This window comes from Miniopterus schreibersii (genome assembly GCF_964146895.1).
Source record: "Miniopterus schreibersii genome assembly, chromosome: 3".
Taxonomy (NCBI): domain Eukaryota; kingdom Metazoa; phylum Chordata; class Mammalia; order Chiroptera; family Miniopteridae; genus Miniopterus; species Miniopterus schreibersii.
The window spans coordinates 15,197,790-15,218,856 of NC_138103.1; the positions used below are offsets into that span (position 1 = coordinate 15,197,790).

General features: G+C 44.3%; 1 protein-coding gene across 25 annotated transcripts in view; it reads left to right on the top strand.

The window, feature by feature from the left end:
- Positions 1-21,067, top strand: part of RBFOX1 (RNA binding fox-1 homolog 1) — a 1,935,778-nt gene that overhangs the window by 1,910,080 nt on the left and 4,631 nt on the right. For 12 of the 25 annotated variants that reach the window (XM_081132161.1, XM_081132157.1, XM_081132144.1 and 9 more), the window contains one exon: positions 9,602-9,654. The exons of the other annotated variants lie outside the window; for them this stretch is intronic. In XM_081132161.1, coding sequence (XP_080988287.1) covers positions 9,602-9,654 — 53 coding nt within the window. The remainder of the gene's footprint in view (positions 1-9,601; positions 9,655-21,067) is intronic. 25 annotated transcript variants of the gene reach the window in all.

The window sequence follows — 21,067 nt, forward strand, 5'->3', positions numbered from 1 at the left end:
TGGGCAATCTCTAGGGCCCCCCTAATGCTAACATACTGGGAATATGTGCCTTTTCCACAGACACAACTTATAACTGGCCCAATCAGGATTCGAAGCAGGTTTCCAATAATATACCAAGTATATTCATTCTCCCTCCTCTGATGGATGCAGGCGGTAGCAAATCCTGGTTATGTACCTATGGAAAATGACCAGAGATTTCGAATTGGACGAGGCCGTGCGCTTAGCACAGTCACTGCGTGAGCTACAGGCCGGCTCGCTGGCCTGTTGGGCCGCCCACTGCCCGGTGGGGCTATGAGCCAAGCCTGCCTCTGGGCGGCCTGGAGAATTACCTGCGGTCACGCGCAAAAAGCTCTTTCAACAGCACCTGACACTAAATGGCACTTAGGATATTACTCCCGGTATTATTATTACTAGTATTATTATCATCACTAAACTATGAGGGTATTCTGTTTTGTCCTGAGTCAAAATTTGGGCCATTTCCTGTGGAAGCAGATTTCTTGAGTCAGAATAATGTTTTGACTATGGAAGTGTTTTTTTGTTTGTGTTTGTTTTCAAATCTTGACTTCCACCCTAGAAATGTAAAAAGAGCTTGAAATTTGCTAAGAGAGCAGAACCGATGGGTTCTCACGGCCCCCCCAACACACACGAAGGTAACTTTGTGAGGCGATGCTCGTGTTAATGAGCTCGATTTGTGCTCTCAATTTTACAAGGTATACCTATGTTATCTCCTCACTCTGTACACCTTTTCAAAAGCATACTGCACAACCTAATTATATACAATTTTTATTTGTCAGTCACAACTCAGTTAAACTGGGGGAGATAGGTTGGGCAAAGAAGTTCTGGAGGAAGAAACAACTGGGGACCCCGAGATCAAACAGCCTGTTCAGTTCGCCCTCCTCCTGGAATTTCAGTTGTCTTTTCTGTCCATGGAGGAGCTCAGGCTACCAAGGGCCATCAGATTTCTAGAAAATATGGCCAGTTCCCCAATGTAAACCAGTAACCCCAACCCTGAAACCATCACAGATTTAGATTTCTGTGAAATCAGCCCCACAAATAGTTACTTTCCAAAAAGTTAAACGAAATCTGCCCATGCTGCCCTTTTCCTATCGTGATTGGAGAGAGGTCCGAGGCCTGCGGTGGTAAGGGACTGTCATAGTCCCTCAGGGATGTGTAAGGTTCTGGAACTTTCCAGGGCCATACAAAATTATCAATTTAAAAATTAGCCTGCTATCTTTGGTCAGACATTTCATTAACTCATCCCTAATGTGATGGCTGGAACGGCTTCTCTTTGGTGAGGCCTTGGCAGGGGCAGACCAAATGATTTCACCGGCCTTATACATCCGCCAGCTGGACCCTCCCCACCCCTGCTCCGGAGCCTCAGCCTGGGCACCCTGTGTTCCTTCCCAATTTCTATAAGCAAGGGGCTCTTCACCCCCAGATGACTGCTGCTTCCCTAGAGAATCACATGTGCTGTCCAAGGAACCTTCCAGACCCACTTCCAGCCCCTGGTCGATGCTCATTCTCGTCGGGAGCTCCTTCTGTGCTCTCCTTTGCTCTGTCCACCCGAAGCAGAAGTGGGATTTCATTTTCCTGGAGGCCTCAGCCCACTTTAAAAATGACCTGTAACCTCAAAAGGCTTGTCTTGTTTTGTGGCAAATTATGCTCAGAGACTGAAATGGTCTTGGCCAATAATTTGTTTAACACAGGTTTACCGTGAGAATTATAATAATCTCACAATCCAATAGTGTACAGGATAATGTCTCTTAACAAGCTAATAAAAAAATAACACGCTCTAAAACAATGATAGAATAATCACTCTTAGTTCTGGGCAGGAAGAGATGGGGGGAATGAAGTCCAGACACAGTTGGGATGTACCATTATATGAGCTGGTACCTGAGAGCAGTGGCTTAGCCAACTGAGAGGTGGTGTCCAGATGCCAGGGCAGATGTCGAAGTCCCCTGTTGGTAGAGCCTGTCACTAGGGAACAAGGACACCGGTGTTGAGTGGACCACTCTCTTTCAAGGGTCCACTACATGATTTTCACTATTGCCCATAAAAGGGTTGGTCCCTTTAATGGTGATCCCACAAAGGTCTTTGGGGAGCTATTTATTTTTATTTTTTTTTTAAATATGTCTTTATTGATTTCAGAGAAAGAAAGGGAGAGGGAGAGAGAGAGAGAGAAACTGATGAGAGAGTCATTGATCGGCTGCCTCCTGCACACCCCTTGCTGGGGATCGCAACCTGGGCATGTGCCCTGACCAGGAATCGAACCTCGATCTCCTGGATCCTAGGTCGATGCTCAACTACTGAGCCACGCTTGCCAGGATGGAAAGCTATTTAGATCAGCAAAACGTAGCCTTGTCCAGACCTAACACTCCCGGGCAGCTCTCACAAGCTTACAGTCAGCACTGTCAGGCTAAGTGCCCTCTCACCGTGGCTGCTTCTCCAGGTGATCTGTGTGATAAGCCTCCAGTGATGCTCCTCGGCAGCTGGGCTACTGAGTGCTTTTCAGTGACAACAGATGAGACGATGACATTCTGACACAGCTTAGTCATTCTTATATCAAAACAACTTTACTCTTAAAAATAACTTCATTTTTGTCACAAACAAGTGGATTTGAAATCATATCAAACCAATATATGGCAAGGATCTTCACTATCCCCCCTCCCCGCAAAGCCATGGATGCCCAGGACTGAAACACACAAAGGCCTGGTCCCTTTGAGTGGGGATAGAAGACTGTATGTCCACACATCCAAAAAAATAAAGGGCAATATTTTCCCCAGATGATGTGCTTTCACATTTATGTTCCCATTGATCTGGAGAAAAAATCTAAGAGGTGCATGTGCCAGTTTTTTTTCCATTCTCCAGATGAGGAAACTGAGGCCCAGAAAGGTGAAGAGATTTTTCTAGTGGAACACAGCTTGTAAGTAACAGGCCCAGCTTCCAGGTTCACTGTTGGTTCCCTTTCACTTCAGCTGAGAAAAAATGTGTAGTGAGAACTGGAAGGATTAAGTGTTGGAGAAACTACAATTACAAAAGTGGGCTGTTCTCAAGGCCTCCAGGTAACCCAGATGTGCTTGGATTTCAGTTTCCAAAGCCCAGAGGTTTTAGTGGAATATCCAAGTTGGGGACAGATTCGCAATGCTCATCTCCCTTTTCCATTTCAACATTTTTTTTACGCAATGCTAGCGAGAGGAACTGCTGCTTAAGTGAAATGTTCTAAAATGCCTGTTAATACGTTTAAAATGCAAAGGAGCAGGTTCGATTGGGACAGACCCTTACGGAGGATTCTGTAGTTAATCTCTTTGTTTATTTGTGATACTTTGTTCGTTTACACGCATCTCATTCTGTACTTTGCCGCAGCCTCTTGAAGCACGCAGGATACAATACTAATACCAAAAGATAAACAAAAATAACTGCGGGGCAGGGGAAAATATGAATCTGAATGGGATTTGTACAATTCTAGAGCTTTAGAACTGAGTGGGGGGAAGGGAGGTCACATACTGATCACAAGCAAACAAGTACCCCTTTCCAGGTGGTAAAACTGAAATATGAATTAGATTGTGAGCTCTGGGCAGCCAAGCCCAGTATAGATATTCCACAGTGATTTGAAGGCTGTGAGCCCAGCATCACAGCCCTTAGAGCTCTGGGTGTCTGGCATGTAGCAGGCCCTCATGAACCGTCTGAGGACTGAGTGAATGACTTGAGTAAACTATTAGTAAAGTCAGCAATAGGAATTTTAACAGGAGCACCTTATTTCTGCATTATACTTAACTATTCAGAAAACACTCATGGCTGGATTCCATCTGGCCGTTCCAGCAACTGTTTAAGCTGAGCAACAAGACTACCTGGTTATTGTGCATTTTCACCCTAACTTTAGGTGCCTATGGGGAAGCATAGTTATAAAAATTACTAATTATAAATGATATATTAAAGTTTATATCATGATTATAATATGATTATCAATCATTAAAATATTAAGAATTATCAACTGTGGAAATCAACAGTAGTGCAAGTTAATTAGAAAGACAGAAGACACAACTATACTTTCTGCAGAGACAGGGCACATATGTTCAAGGAAATATTCATGCAATCACAGGTGAGCTCTCAATGCTGGCTGGCACATTGGAATCAACCTGAATGGCTTTTCAAGAATGTCTGTGCTTCGCAACCACTCTCAGAGGTTGTGACTTAAGTTGTTGGGAAATGGGTCTAGTCTTTATTATTATTATTATTTTTAATGTAGCTGATTATAATGGGCAGTCAGGGTTGAAAACCTGTGCCTTGTAACCAATAGATGCCCCAGAACCTACAAATGGAACTAATTTGACTTTGTCCCACTGCTGTCTTGGGACATCTTGACTGCTATCTGCCAGACCAGAAGACCAACCTCTCAGGCTGTGGGGATTGTTTAGTAGATAGCCTTGAATTAATCACATGTGTGTGTGTGCGTGTGCGTGTGTGTGTGTGTGTTAGATCAATATGCATAGCATCAGATAAAAGGAGAAACTTGCTAAGAGTGATATCAGTGCCAGCTTTTGTATACCAACTGTGACATAACAGAACTAAGAAACCAAAGGAAGAGAAGTTACCAGAATCTTTAACAGTGAAACTTAAAACCAGTGTTATTTGATGGGAGAAATTTCTGGCCTGGCCTCTCCCTGACCTCTGCCTTTGTAGAAGGTTACTCTGCACCTTGATATCTAGCTTCTTACATCTCCTCCAACAATACTGGCTGGCTACTATTTTGACCCTTAGAATTCAGCCACAGGTGATTTTTAGGAGAAAGAAAATCTCAAGGAGATGAGATTTAATTGAAGAAGAAAAGTGGGGCATAGGGATAATCTGGCAGGTCACAGGACTAAGTTAAAGGTGCCATCAGCTGAGTCATTTCCAGACTCTAGGTGATTGGTCTATGTGAGAACCACTGTAAAACGTAACGAAGTCTGGTAATAGAGTAAAAGGAGAGAAAGACCATGGCCCATGCCATTCTACCATGCCAACTTGTTGCTGAAACAGAATATAATTACTCCTCTCAAGCCTCAGCTACATCATACTCAAAGGGGAATCCAAATATCCCATTGTCTTGTCTCAGAAGAACTGAAGACTCTGAACAATATTAGGAAGTTCCTCCATAGAGATGTCACACCCCAATGTTGGCTCAATACCCTATGGAAGTGCTTTGCACAGAGTCTAGAGTGAAGAAAAGTTGGGGTCTTGAGCCAACCCACCTATGTTCAGGTTTCATCGGCACCACTTGACAGTCTGCTCATGCGATGTAACCTTTCTGTGCCTCTATTTCCACATCTCTAAGGATGGGGATAGTAAGAGGAGCTGTAAGAAAAATTAAATGAATTAATACATAAGTACAACTCTTGGCAGCCCCCTGTCATGAATAAGTGCTCTACTGATGTTAGTGGCTCTTTGGTTTTAACATTTGAAAGAGTCGAGACAACTATAGCCTTTCCCAGTAGTTTACCATTTTATTGATTTATTTTCATGAGTAATCCTCCCTTCTTCCACAAAGCCTCCCTGCATCCAGCAGCCTTCCTGGGAAAGGTGGGCTTTGAAATGAAAATGAATAAACTTGCAGCTGATTTCTCAGCAAGCTTGCCTAAGTTTCCCCAATTGTCAGAATTACCTGGAACCCTGATTCCCTTCCAGGAGCGCCAGTCACTTGAATAGTGTGAGTGGTGTCCCCTGAAGCTGGTCAGTAGCCTGACTTGGTTTCTTATTAAATGTACAGATAATCACTTCTCTCCTGGGAATTCTGACTTGGGTGGTCAGGGTCAAAACCAAGGAATCTATATTTTTAACCAGCCTTCTAGGACATTCTTTCTTCAGCGAAGTTTGAGAGATTCTGGAGTAGAGGGAGGGGTTGAAAATAGACAGGAATTGTAGGTGAAAACATTGGTAGAGAATTAGATTGCAGACTCAGAGGAAAAATGGGAAGATCTAGCAAAGATGATGTTGAGTAAGTCCATGGGAGATGGTGGAATAAATGGAACAGGGGAGGAAGCAATTACAGAGAGCCCGACATTACAGCCACTGTAGACCAGCTTCTCTTTCAGGAATGAGGTTTGAAGGCCATTCTGTTAGAAGGCCTCCAGAAACTGGAAGTAGGCATTCCTGGGCAACGAATGCTGTTTCTGTGGTTGCATCCTTGGCAGCCATACAGCGAGGCGGCCCTAGAGGATAGCATGGTGGCGAAGCTGCAGGAAGAAACAAAAGCGACCAGAGATGCAGTGATTCAGTTCCCTTTCCACTCTGCATTTGTACCGTTCCCAGGGCATCTTAGCTGTGGCTGGTGTTAGAATCACCTGCCAATCATTTTCCTGCCTATTTTCAGGCCCTGACCCAGACTCATGAAGCCGGGGCCCTCTGCAGCAGGGCCTGGCATTAGCCCCCTTAACCTCTCCCTGTGAATCTCGGGAGCAGCCAAGGTGAGAACCATTCAACCAGACGAGTGGTTCTCATTCTGAATTCCATGTTAGAATCGCCTGGAGGTCTCTTTAGAAACGACTGATGCCTGAGACCCACTCACTGAAATCCCCATTTAGCTAGTCTTAGGTATAATCTGGCCACTAACAGTTTTAAAAGGACATCAGGTGTCTACCAGCCCAGGTTGAGAACTACTTGGCCAGACTCTCTTGACCACCTCCCCCACTGAACAGACCAGATGATTGAGAATCAGGTGCAGCTGCTTTTGAAGTTTAAATTTATAGATCGGTGTTGAGAGTAGAGCAGGTTAGGGTTAGCAGAGGGGGCCGGTCCCTGCTGCCAGCCTCCCTTCTGAGGCTGAAGCTGAGAGATGGCCCCACAGTCTAGAGCACACCTGCATTGCTCTGATCACCTCATGTTCCTGAACATCTTTGGGGACACCCACTTCTCAGCCACATCATGACGTTTTCAATCATATCTCTGTGGTCATTGGGGATAAATGACTTCACAGAAAGGGCCTTAGATGATCCATTTATAGCTAAGATAGATTATGTCTTAAAATTCAAGTGGAGAGAAACAGAACCACAAACAAACACAACGTAAAACAATGGACATAGATACCACCGTGAAACCTCCCCTTGCAACTCTACCTGAATTCCTCTCTTGGCCCAACATGCGGGCTGCCCCTCACAGGCTATTATTCAGCAGGAATTTCCTATTTATTGTACTTCTGATCACTTGATGAAAGGGTAGCTTAGAGGGGAGTGTGGTCACACAGGCTGACTCCGTGGAATTAATGAGCTCTATAGGAAGACACTTTTCTGAAATGTTAGGGTAACCTCAGTCTCAGAAACGTATCCCTTCATTCATACACTTTTGTTAGGGTAACCCGGGACGTAGTGGGATTGTTTGTGTGGTTAAAAAAATAAATCAGTGCAGAATTGATACATCCCATTAGCTACCACTTTTTACAAACATTTTTGTAACTTTTTTTGGCCTTGCTTGAGTTCACATATTCTTTAAAATGCCACTGTTGGTGCTAACTCTCTGCTCAGATGCAGATTTGATTTGACAGCAGAAGTCATCTGAGGCAACTCTTTTGAAGGCAGTGAGTCATCAAAGGGAGTAATCATTATTCTTTGTTCAGAAATTTGCTCAGGAATCAGAAAGACAGTGAAATAAAATTTAAAAAGTGTAAGTTACTTAAAAAGAAAAAAAAAGAAGAAAAAAATGGAAGAAAAGAGAGAAGGGAATGGAGAAATGGTGGCATGGGTTTTGTTTTGTTTTGTTTTTGTTTTTAAGTACATTGGGTTAGAAAGAAGAGTGCTGTGGACAACCATCATATTTTTTTAAATTCTGGAACGATTAAAGAAAAAGGTTACAGTCCTAGTTGTAAGTGGCATTTTAGAAGCTTCCCCTATTCATTCAGTCACCATTTTGCATTTACTTGCATTGGTTGCCTCCCATGGCTTTCCTCATGGCCAGCAGGCTGGACAGTTCCTTGGGGAAAATGCAGAAGCGGGGTGCAGGCTCGGGGAGGTCGAGCTGATAGAACCACTTAAGTCACGAGGCCGCCTCATAGGTGAGTGAGCGGCTGCTCCCGAGGGCTGGCCCCTGTGGACGCACCGGGCCAGCGTTGTCTGCTATGGGTTCTTCTTGGGAGCCTGCTATAGATAGAGGGCCTTCCGAGTGCTCCTTGGGTCCACCCATGAAGATCATACCTGTAATTTGAGGCCCCCCCATGTCTCACCGCCCCTTGAGGAAGTCAAACGTGAGCAAGTCAAACCCAATATTCAGCCAAAACATCTTCATTTTCAGGGACATTAATTTTACTGCTCCTCAAACTTTGAAATTTTGATGCCAGATATTGACTGGGGCTCAAAAAGTTTGTGCAGAGTGAAAAGAGAGCGAAAAGCAGATGACATTAACTTTTATTGTTTTAAGAGAGGTGATAAATGAACTTAGCTGGGACTTTTGTTATGTGAAAGAGAAACATAAAATACTATTCTCAGCTCATGTATAATTTTGTCTAGATTTCCTTGGTGCAGAAATGATTAGAATTATCAACTGAATGTTAGCTTATAGTGAATTTTCAAATGATAGCTCTATTTATATTCCAGGGTGTACCTCTTGCAACAGTAAAACTTTCTTAAGATGTTTTAAGAAATACTCAATTGCTAGATACTTTTTGAAGCATCGAAACATTTAAACAAGACCAATCAAACTAAGACCCAGAAAAATGCATTTATCTTGGTTCTTGATGATCCATGTGCACAGTAAAACCTAACAAATGAGAACTGGAAGACTCTATAATGCTGCTTCTGAGGCATTTAAGAGCCCAGCCAATCTCGTCGGGGCCTGTGTATAATCAGCCTGACACAGATGTTCTTATTTCTAGAGAAATAAGCCGTGCGTCTGAATCAGAATGCATTCCATTGTGGAAACGCCACAGTTGAAAACATCTTAAGAGAGTTTTATCAGCTTTCTAGATTTACTAAATCAAAGTAAAATGGCATTTTCCATTTTTATTTTCTTTTAGTGCACCATTAAAAATAATTTGGCAAGACAGGGCTTATTTGGATTGATGAGCTCCCTTGCCTTCCTCACGTAGCGAGCCTAGTTTGGCGAGGAAATGATTATTCGTTACACGACACCATATAACACTCTCCTGAAATGACAGCGTTTCTTTTCCTTGCCTTTTTCTAAAATAGATTTTTGATATTATATTCATAATGATAAAGTCTGGAATTTTATGATTTCCCTAGCTCGTTGCAATATACTCATTTTTTTTCCCCCTAACAGACAGCCTATATTTTTAAAATGTAATCTCTGTTCGGCATAGAGATCCGTACAAGCTCAGGTTGAAATGCCCCAGCCTTAGAATCGCCTCCTGGCATGACATTTTGGTAACAGGCAGCTTTAATACTCCGGTGCCACAGCTTGTCCATGGTCCATGTTCTGACATCACCATGATGAGGTCCCCGCATGCCTGTCTCATGATCTTTCTAGACTCTCCAAGCCCAAGATATAGCCGCACATTCCTGCAGCATCCATACAAACGCAGCCCTTCCCTCCCCGCATCCGAATACATCGAACCAATTGGCAGACAGCACATGTCCCCCTGAGCGAGCAGTATTGTGAATTTTATCTTCTCTTCCAGAAATCAGTTCGTCTTCGTTGCAGCAGATGAAATTTCTTGTAACACCTCTGCAGGTAACAAACATTGCTACTTCTTGATGCATCCATCCACGTCTCAGTATCCTTTATTTTTTTTTTTTTTCCTTTCTTTCTTTTCCTTCACATGCTGCAGTTGGTCACTCTAGAAAGTTTAGTTAAAAAAAACAAAGTTCGTATATCTTTGGAGTAGAGCGGGAGCCTTTATTCTCTGCTGAAAAGACGTTAGACGTTTTGCTAACTTGGATATTTTATTTTCCGTTTTAATAATACGTGATCCAGAAAAGTAAGACTAATGAAGCCACAATAAAATCTTTTGGTATAATCAGTGCTCTTATGTTAAAATGCAGAACAGGAGAGGTGAGGGACACAGATGTGTGACTTCTATATTTTTTTACTTACATCTGGACTCACACTTGTATGTGAAGTATTTGGGATCTTTATGGAATGACTGGTATATATTATATACCCCCCCAAACGGAATCAATAAAGCTAGAGTCATTAGGAAATATAATTATTTCTGTCTATGAGAAGGGGATCTTCATTCATTACTTAAAGATCCTCTATTTCCATTCTTTTAAAACATATTATACGGAACAGGACTTCGAGAGAAGGAGTCTTCTGTTTTAGAGATCAGGGCTTTGGCAGATGGAAATTGCACTTGCATGATGTGTCCATCACAACAACGCCTGTCTTTTTGCTTTGATGTGGTCACAACAGTTAAATCTGAACTTTCATTAGCATGGAATTACTTGATTAAATGTCAAGATAGGTGATTGCCTTAACTAACAACAGATCTTTTTTTTTTTTTTTTTTTTTTACTTTTTTTAAGTTTACTTTTTAATTTTTTTTGTTTGCTTTTAAGCCTAAACTATGACTGCCACGATCACTAGGAGATCTTACCAGTTGTGCTTTTAGCAACAAAGGTGCACGTCACAGCTCATCCATGTATATGCCATGACCTTCGAAAGCATACATTAAACTGAACCTTGCAAATAGACGTTCATCTGTTTCCCATCACATCTGGTCAATGGAGCCATAAACAGAGATTTGTTTCACTCCCTACTTACAGTCTTTGGAGAGAAAGAGCTAAAGGAAAGACAGAGACCTAGGAACATGTCCCTAGCCTTCTCTGCTCTAAAAAGGAGGGCCGCAGAACACACTGCGTCAGTGTCATTGGTGTCGTCGGTCTCAATGTTTGTAGTAGATTAAAGTTTCACCCGGGGAGCTGAAGGGGTTTGCATGCTCATATTTTAAAGTGACAGCTGACTCCGTTTCCATAAGACCCCTTGGATAATGGTCCTCCTCAACCCTTAGCCTCAGATGTCTCTGTTTCTGCCCGTGGGAGTTGGTAACAACCATAACCCTTCACTAATGCCTAACAGTAGAAGATTGATAGTTGCATTGCTGGGGGTGGCGGGGGATGCAAGAATCACTGAACATTTTCAAAACCTTGAGGGTGAAGCATGCAACTAAAGGGGAAACTGCTTGGGATGGGGAGAAATGTTGGTTTAAGATGTTAATGGGCATCATTTGTGGATGTGCTGGCCTTCCAGAGCCTCTGTCTTCCTTGTTAAACTGTATGCACCCCCAGTGGGCCTTAGGCTATATTCTGACATCACAGATCAAACATCACAGTTACAACCCAAGAGGTAGATATTGATTTTTGTCTCGTGACTTAACAGACCCTGCCTTGTAAGCAAGCGGCTCCCACATAATATTCCTAAAAGAGGCTGCAAATAATGAAAGTTTGCCAGAGTAGAGCAAGTGTTTTCACCCACGTTACCTAATTTTGGATGGCTGCTCAGTAAATTCCTAACGAATTGCTATTGATCACATTTCAAATTGAGAGAGATGTCCCTGTTGCTTTGATGGCCATATTAATAATGTGCTGTATGCTTCATAAGGTTCAATTTGAACTCTGAGTTCTGAATCGAGCATGAAAAAGGAGACACCCATATTAATCAAAAGTCAAATTATCTCCCAGCCAGTCCAGGAGCCTCATAGAGTGAAAGAACTGCTCGGTCAGTGAAGGTGGTAACTCATGGTTTCCATGAAGTCTTCCAGGGTGGCATCTCCCGCATCCTGGAAACACCCAGGACACCCACATTCTAAACATCACACCCGTCCAGAGGTCTCACCTCTGTACACCCAACAATACTGCTTAGGTGGGTCTGTTGAATCCGGGCCTCTCCTGGGTTTCAGTGTTTGACAAAAGGCAACTTTTCTCTTTTTAAGTGAAAAAAGACACTAACACTACACTTAAAATCTTGGTTTTTGGGGCTTGAGGAATATTGTTGCGGAAATTCTGATAAAAATGTGTTAGTCTCACATGGCCCCCTATGAGGGCGGAGCAGGCCAGGCAGTTTTGTCTGGGGCTCTGGGTAGAGACGGTGAAGATCGTGAACAGCAGCCTCAGTGAGACTGAAGGGTTTTGCTTTCAGTTCCCAAAGAAAAAGGGACGGTGTTTACGTGGGTCTCCTGGAGAGGGTCCCAAAACGTCCATTCTGCTTTTGCTGGCCACGTAGGAGGAACGTTTTAAAATTAGCGTCTGTGGTTTATGGGAGTGTATTGATAAGGAAATTGACTTTTTGACTCGTGGCTCTAAAAATCTTATTAGGTGTTTGGTTTGGGTTTGGTTGTTTCTGAAAGACACGTGTGGGTGGCCCATCTAGTACCTCCACCCTGAACACCTCAGTAGTTTCTTGTCCTGTGACACCGGGATCCTTTGAGGAGTTGGATTCTGCAAAAGATGGTCAAAGGGGCAAGATCGTTCTCCTTTCTCCTCACGCCGGGGTCTCCCTGCCGCCGTGATTCATCGGAGCTTTTCCAGGACTGGCTAGTGACTGCAGTTGTCGTCGACTGTGGGTCTTGTATAAGCATGGAGGTTGGAAAGCAAGTTACTGATTTTCACTGAAAGCCATTTCAGTGAATTAATGTGTATTAGGCCACCGCTGGGTGTCACCAGCTGTTCCCAGCCCTCGGGACATAGCACGAAATAAGTCAGGAGAAGCCCTTCCTTCAGACAGGCTCCTTTCTAGTGCAGACCAGGCCTCAGCCATGCAGATGAAGAAATATAAAATGTACTTGCACGTAAAGTTATAGAGTCGTTATAAAGAATCAAAAGGCCGGAGAGGGGCCTCGGCCGATGGCTCAGTTGGCTAGAGTGTTGTCCCAATACGCCAAGGTTGCAGGTTTGCTTCCCATCAGGGCACATAGAGGAATCAACCAATGAATATATAAATAAGTGGAACGACAAATCATTGTTTCTCTCTCTCTCTCTAAAAAAATCAATAAATAAAAATTTAAGGGAGGGGATGGAAAGTACCATGTGATGCAACTTTTCATTCAGAGTAGACCTCTCTGAGAGGGTGACGCTTGAGCAGGGACATGAATTAAGTGAAGGTGTGAACCAGGTAAGTAATTTTGGAATTGAGAACATTTCAGGCTGAACAGTGGCAAGTGCAAACGCCCTGAGGTTGAGACTGCTCGAGGTGTCCCAGCACAGTAAGATATCCAGTGTGTCCAGAGCATGTGTGTACAAGGGAGGATTTCAGAGATAATATCATGAAGACAGCCAGGGGTCACGACAAATTAGGACTCCGAGGCTGCAGGAACCTTTTGAGATTTCATTTTAAGTGTGCAGGAAGGCACTGGAGGGTCAGCAGTGATCTGACTTACCTTTTAAATGATGTGTTAGACTGCTTTGTGAAGCCTGGATTGCAATATGGCAAAAGCAGAGGAAAGGACTCTAGTGATGAGGCTCTTGCAGACTCCAGGGAGGAGTGACAGTGGCCTGCATTAGGATGATGTCTGTGGAGGAGCTGAGCAATGGTTGTCTTTGGGCTATATTTTGACAGGTGGACAAACAGGATATGCTGGCAGATTAGAAACTCACCAGGTCCACCTTGTGTGAAGTGTCTGTGCCCTCCATCCTAATCCAAGGGGTATCTGTCATTCACATGGATGGCTGAGGCTTTTTGTCACCACGGAAAACAAGCCCTTCGTCTCAGCGGTCACTGGCCCTCACATGGGCTTTGCTGAGTTCTCCAGGGCGAGGCCATCACTTGCTATCACGTATTGGGAAAATTCTGTGTGTTAGCAAGGGTGATCAATTGTGCGTGTGGGAGGGGATGCATATATAACTTATTACAACAGTTCAGTGAGGTGGATGTTACTGTCATGGTTGTTTTGCAGGTTAAAAAAGAAAAATAAAATGCTCAGGCCCAGAGAGGTTTTCTAACTTGCCCATAGTCACACTGGAGCCTATCTGATACCAAAGCTCTCTTTCCACTGGGCCACACTGCCCCAGGTGCTCCTTTGATCTTGACTTTGGACTATTGACCTTCCCCTCCAGATGGAATTGTCCTGCTTTCTTCAGCTGTGCTCTCTTGCTCCTAGAAAAATAGCATTTGTGAGTTTGGGGACATGGCTGTGGAAATTTTGAGATGATCTAAGGGAATGGAATGGTTCTCTAAACACATGTCTCACTGGGTGTTTGTCGTGGTCCATCCCCTTCGTGCAGCAGGTGTATGTCGAGTCTCAGACGTGCTGGACACTGATCCAGGTGCGGAGATACGGTGAGGAAGGGAGCAGCTCCCTTGTCAGGGGTCACCCTATGTATCCAGGAAGACAGAGGGTTTAACAAGCAAAGTGTGGTCCAGGTCAGTTCTCCAAAATCTTTCTTGTGCTGAAAACCAGTGGCTAAAAATCACTTAACAGGATAAGCCATTCCCTGAAAACCATCAGACACTTCGAACTAGTTGCTTTGGCTGAAGCGCCCAGGCTCCCAGCTGCTCCTGCCTGCGGGAGCGTGTGAATGAGCTTGTGTGTTTATGGGGTGCAGGTGGAGGCACCGTCTTGGTCCATCGGCAAGTCTTGCCCCCTCCACCAGGCCAGGTACCATCTTAGTGGCATGGAAGCCAACCTGGGGACACACTCCCAGTCCTTCGAGTACTGGTCACAGACATGTGGTATTAGGGCAGGGGATCTGTGAAAGGCCTTGGCCAATGGACTTGTCTGTTAAAGCTGCTGAAACCCTCCCCTGTGGGACAGGTTTATATACACTTTATTAAGTAATTATTAGATGCAATATTTGGCAAGTTTAGAGGCACAAGGGACAGGGAATATCGGCACCCCTTCCATTCTTTTGTCTCCCCAACCTGCACACACGCACACACACAGACACACACAAGTGCAAACACATACATAACTCATAACGTGTACATCCATGCATCTAAGACTTCAGCAAAAATAATACCTTACAAATAAAATGTCTCTGTCAGTTTACATGCGAAAATTAAAGATATCTAGAGAGCTCTGAATTAGCCTGAGTAAGGGAGTTCTGTATCAGTACAAAATTAAAAAATAAATAAATAAACAGCAGTGGTTATCAAATGTTCAAGGGCATGAGAATCACTTGCAGAACTTGTTACCAGTGCAGGTTCGAGGTCATCTTCCCTGGCCCCCTCGGAGATCGGGAGAGGGAGCCTGAACAGCTGCATTCTTACAAGTTCCTCCAGGCAATGCAACAGAGGAGTCCTCAGATCACATCTTAGGAGACACTGAGCTGATCACTCGGGAATCTTTTTATTTCAATGGCAAGGAGACCATCCTACAGTTTTTTCTAGTCATGCTTGGCAACATGGCAGCTGATCCCCACCTGTGGCTATCGAGCCCTTGACATGTGGCTGGTCCAAACTCAGATGAGCTATAAGTATAAAATACAGACTCGATTTCAAAACCTCAGTGCAAAAAAAGCTATGTAAAATATTTTAGCCATAATCTTTCTGTCAATTACACATTGAAATGATAATATTTTTAATATAGTGGGTTAAATAAAAATATAAAAATGAACTTCACCTGTTTTTACTTTTTTAATGCGGCTGCTGTAATACTTAAGATGTCATATGCGGCTTGCATTTGCACTTCTTTTTATATTTTTATTAAACAGCACCATTCTAGTGCCACATTTTCATTCATCTTGTTCAAATGAATATCGAAAGTGTTGGCATGCCTCAAGAACTGGTCTCTTAGAGGTGAGGGATATTCACCCAGAATTTAAATATTTTGACAGATAATCTGGATATTGTTAGTGTTTCTTGACTTTACGTTTTTATTTTGCCCCCAAGTAACCTACCTCCTTCTCACCCTGCTTACTAATCTCTCAGAATCTTTGATCCACTTACAAGGGCCAAGGGAGATGCCAGGACACAGGCTTCAGATGGACAACCCAACTCGGGGGTGGTTCTGACTCCTGTACCCCCTGAGCTCTGCTGTGGGATCCCACGTGGAACCGAGAGCAGACAGGAGTTGCAGTTCTCCCAGTCTTAACAGCATCAACAACTGACACTTGTTTGGTTCTGACTAACCCTTATCTCAGCTTCACCCAGCCTTTTACAGCCAGTAGGCACTGCTGCGGTCTCCATCCATGGGGGGAGAGACTGGCTCAGAGAGGAGATGAACTTGCTGAGATTACTTGGCAAAGAAGTAGCAGGAGCAGGATTTGGCTCTAAGAATTCTGATCTTGTGGAATTCTTAGGTTCAACGTTCTCTGCAGAGGTACTGAAAATCCCATGATGGGTACAAACAATCCCTGCGAATTAAACTAAAGTTGGGCACCTTATTGATTTCAGAGCATGATGGGAAGTTCTTTGTGATTTTGGTAGAGTGGTCATAGGGACACAAAGAAGCGAGAAAGGGCCTTTGTAAAAGGAGAGTGGCCTTGGCTTGGACAGTGGAGAGAGTGGGCCCTGTGTCTTTTATTGTAGTGGAGGAATTGTAGAGCCTCAAGCAGGGCTTACTGTGTCTTCTTCACTCCCGGACGGTGGCTGCTGCTGTGCTGTGTTGCATCCAGAATCAAGGCTCCTACCTCAAATCGGCTTTGCTGGGATTTGAAACAGGAGCAGGTTTCGATTTGCCCCAGAGGGCAAAGAAAGGATGACGCCATCTGATTTGCATTGGGTGGTATGATCTGGTTCTCACAGATGCTACATGCACACAGCTCAGCTATGCGACCCGTGTCCTTGCGCAACAACAAAGCCCATGGCTTCCCACTGAGAAGCTAAGGAGCCCAGAAGGCTCTTTCCCTCCTTCTGAGGACAAAACTCATGAGTCTGAAAACTGCGCTGAGTGATCTGTGAAGGTGATTGTTGCAAATCCAAGCTAAGGAAGTGAGCGACAATAGAATTCAGGAATCCATGTTGTTCATCTAGGGGAACTTCTCCCATTTCTGCTGGTGTCTTTCTTGGGGGTTTAGCTGCATGTGGAGCTGTTCTCTTGCTTCCAAGTTATAGAGCTGGTCTACTTCCTCTGATTTCTGTAGCTCATCTTAGTCATTTCCTAGGAGAAGGCGATAGCAGTTATGGAGAATATTTTCCTAACTGAATATATTCACTAAGGCAGAGTGAGCAGCTGAGGTCTGAGACCACGGGAAAATAAGTGGGAACATGCCCTAGCTGAACCGCAACTCTCCGAACAGCAGGCTGTCAGGACCACGGGCCCGTGGTGTAGTTAGTAACCCTGTTTGCATACTGTGTGGTTAGTATGTGCAGCGCATGGGTTGATTTTCCCCAGCACCTTATAGACTTTGTCTTAGGTATAATTAGAAGGGCACTGTAGCCCCAGTGGCACTGCAGAGACTAGAGGCCATGCCATCTCATCCAGTTTTGAATGCCTACTCTGCAGTGCTTCTCTACGCGGTAAGGCTGTCGATCGGAGAGGAGAGAATATTTTATTCATCTTTCTGCCCCACCGGGATTCCCCCACCTACCTCTGGGAGAGGAGGCATGGGGAAGTGATGCTAAAGTAAGAATAGCAGGTCCCAGGGGCATAAAGACTTACTTGAAATATATAGAGTGACATTAATTACAGTGTTCTTACTACATATCCCTCTAAGAAAACCACTTGACTGTCAGAACCGTGGTGTGGGGTAGAACATGACCCTATTGCATTTTATGAGCATATCCACCTTGTTTTAACTAGATTCAGAAGATTTATTAATAAGTAATATTTACATTTCTCAGTAGAGTTGACAAAGTACTTTACAAACATGGGTTCATATTTCCCACACAACAGGTGGCATACTTATTTAACCTTTAGTTCGAATATAGCAACATAACCTTAAGTTCAAATATAGCAATTTAAACTGCATCTGTAACTCACAAATTAGATCTCGACTCCAGAAGCATCTGTAAGTTGGCTGCTAAAACTACACATGATCATGTTAGAAGACGATCGTTCAGTTCTTTTTGTAGACCAAACATCTGGGCCTGAGTGAGGGATTGGCTGTGAAAATCTCTATAAGAATGTCCTACATCTGCAGACTGCTTTAGAATGTGTCTGCTTTCTTGCCACGCAGTTTACCTGTGAATTAGGCAGAGCTCAGATAGAATGATACCATTTTAGGAACAAGGAAACTGAGGCTCAAGACATTGATTGCCCAAGTCACTGAGCAAGGACATTGCAAAGGCAGAACTTAAGCCTGGGTCTTCTTGCCCTGAGGCCTTTGCCCTTCCCAGGGCCAGGAGTGGCTCCTCCGGTTTTAAGGTCAAAATTAAACAAGGGCTCATGATGGCTGCAAGCAGTTGCCTTTTCTCTCGGTTTGGTTTTCCCTTAATGGGTTTTGATGAGCTTTATGGCAGGGTGGCCCGTGTTTTGTGAGCTCTCAGGGGTGATGTAGAGTTACACGCTGCATTTCCAGAGTCCCCAGAAACTGTTCTTCTGAGTGTCTTTAAGGGGTTTGAAAATCTCTGAGAGCAGCTGACCTAAAATCTACGGAAGGCTTATCTGAAAGAATCTTTGCCACTGAGAGTATCGCAGTGATGGGCACAAGGGTCTTCCCAGGCCTCCCTTCTCTCCTCTCCACGCCTTCTCCTTGCTGCCTCCGCTCACGCAGTGGCATTGGCTTGGCCCCTGTCCCTCTGCACCGTGGCCAGTGCTGAGCTAGACACTGGGATAAAGGCAAACACAGCAGACTCTGCCCCGGCCTCCATGGGGCTGACACTGCAGGAAGGGGGGCAGGTACATAATCAGGGAGAGAAGTAAGTGAACAAAACCAATAGAGATTCACTAGACGACATGCAGGGTGAGGGGCGGGTGGAGAGTGTGCTTAAGAGAGAAGGGTCAGGAAAGGAGGCATCTCTCTGGGGAGGTGACATTTGATCTGAGACATAAAGAAGGACAATTTGAGTAGAGGATGAGCGAGTGCCAAAGCCCTAAGAAGAGAATGAATTTGCATGTGTCCAAGGGGCATTGAAGGTGCGCCTGGAACACAGTAAGCAAGGGCTAGAGGGGTGTATGGGAGGGACGAGAGGGGGCGGGTGATTCATGTCAGTCTGGATTTTATTCTAGAATCAATGGAAAACCATCGGAGGGTTTTAAGCAAAAAAGTGATATAAGTAGATGGATATTTAATTAGATAGATGAACAGATAAGTAGATGATAGATAGATTTTTATAGATACAGATATAAATGGCTGGTGGTTTGAAGAGGCAGACGTAGAACCAAAGGGACAAGATTTTAAGGCTGTTGTTGATGGGGCTCTGGTGAAATACTGGTTGGTGATGTTAGGAGGGTGATCGTGTGAATGGAGTGCTGTGGACACATTTACGATTTCATCTGCAGTTTCTGATGGCTGGGATGTGGGGAAACAGGGAACATCATGACCTCATGACATAGTTGTCCACTGTGGCCAAGGCCGGGTGGTGTGGCAGGTGACCATATGTGCAGATCACCCATAACATGGCAGTCACAACACATCTCCCGTCACTCCGCTGGGGTCCCTGGGAACTGCCCGTCTCCCTTCGGGCTGAGCTTAGACCGCTCTGGGGACTCGAGGTGGCCGACGTGCCCGGGATCCCTGTCGGAAGAGCAGCGCCGGAGTCCACCTCTGCCCCTGATAACCTTGTGTCTGAGCTGCAGTGTCGCACAAGGGCGTGTTCAGAAATTAGCATTTGAAAAGGAGCCTCCTTGCTTTCAGTTTGAGCTGACATGGTCCCTTTTCCTCTGTGGAAATGAAATTTATTAATCATAATAAAACCATCAGATCCTGAAGGTAGAGGTCACCCTGAGGAGAAAAGGCGCCTGTTCATTTACCAGGAATAGTTCAGCGCTGCTGTATTTTCCGTCTGCCCTGGAAGAGAGCATTGCCAATTGTTACCTTGGGCTTTCCACAAAGGTTGAAGCTCTGCCCAGTGTTATAAACAAATGAGAATTTGCAATTGAAGTATGTGGGAGGAAAAGGTGAGAGCTGCATTTTCACGGAATACATTCAGTCCATCAGTATGTCGTCTTCCCGAAAAAGGACACTTTTGCCACAGTAAAATCATTCTCCAAATTCAAAAAAAAACTAATTGCTCTGAATTTGCATCTTTACACTTGTGTTGAAGGAACACTTAGTACATTTCCAAGGGTTTTCAATTTGCTTTACAGTTTATGTCTTGTTCATACAACCAGCTTTGCTGGTGAAAGTGCATTAAAAATAATCTTATTAATAGGCTTTTTCCCTCTAGACTAATGACAACTTTACTTTCTCACGAAATAAAAATCAATGACAAAGTTATATCTCACTTTCTTTTATACCTATTACTATCGACTTCTAATTACACGGGTCAAGGCCCAGCTTTCATGAGTGACCTCCCGAATGAATGATTTCTTAAAAAATGTCACCATTCTTCTTGTGTTAACATACCCTCTGTCTTGGGCTTACATCTATTTTTGCTCCCAGAGAAAGGGAGAATCTCTGAAGGCCATTTTTGATGAGCCAAAGAACCAGAGTGCGTCCCAAGGAGTGAAATGCCAGGGAGAGGTTTGACTGTTGGTTTCACTGACAGATTTGCCCCAGAAAAGAAACACCCATTCCAGTACTGCTTCTGCGGGTCAGGAGAACACAGTGTTTTGAAGCTGAATGCCTCATCTGGATTGTTCCAGCTTGGCGCCCTTTGAAACAGGCAGGGAGGGCTTGGGAATAAGACCCTTCCAGTGAGACCTGGTAGAAACATTATTTTTTTTTCCACCTGGAGTCTTAGAGCCCAAGAGTTAGAAGGTTCTTCACCGAGCTTCTTCCCGCCTCTCCAGGCTCCGTGGTGTCAGCAATTGTGTCGGACCCATCCAGGACATCCTTGTCAACCAACTACGAGCAAGAAAATTGGAAGCAAAATGGGGAAACGATAGGGAAGGACATGCAAAGTAGACTCCAAGAGATGGGAGGTGGCTTAAGGTTGACAGTAGCTGATAGTACAGACACACCATTTCTTATTTCCTCGGTCCTTCATTCTTTAAAGGAAAGTCCAAGAGTCAAAAGCTGTTGATAACCCACATATATCCCATTTGGTGACCGGTACACCCATGCCCCAGCTGCTGTGAGTGTTGGTTGCCAACTGTGCTCAGGTGCTCCCTTCTTCGGAGAATTACCCTCTGCCCAGGAAAATCACTTCAACTCAGAAGTTCTCCA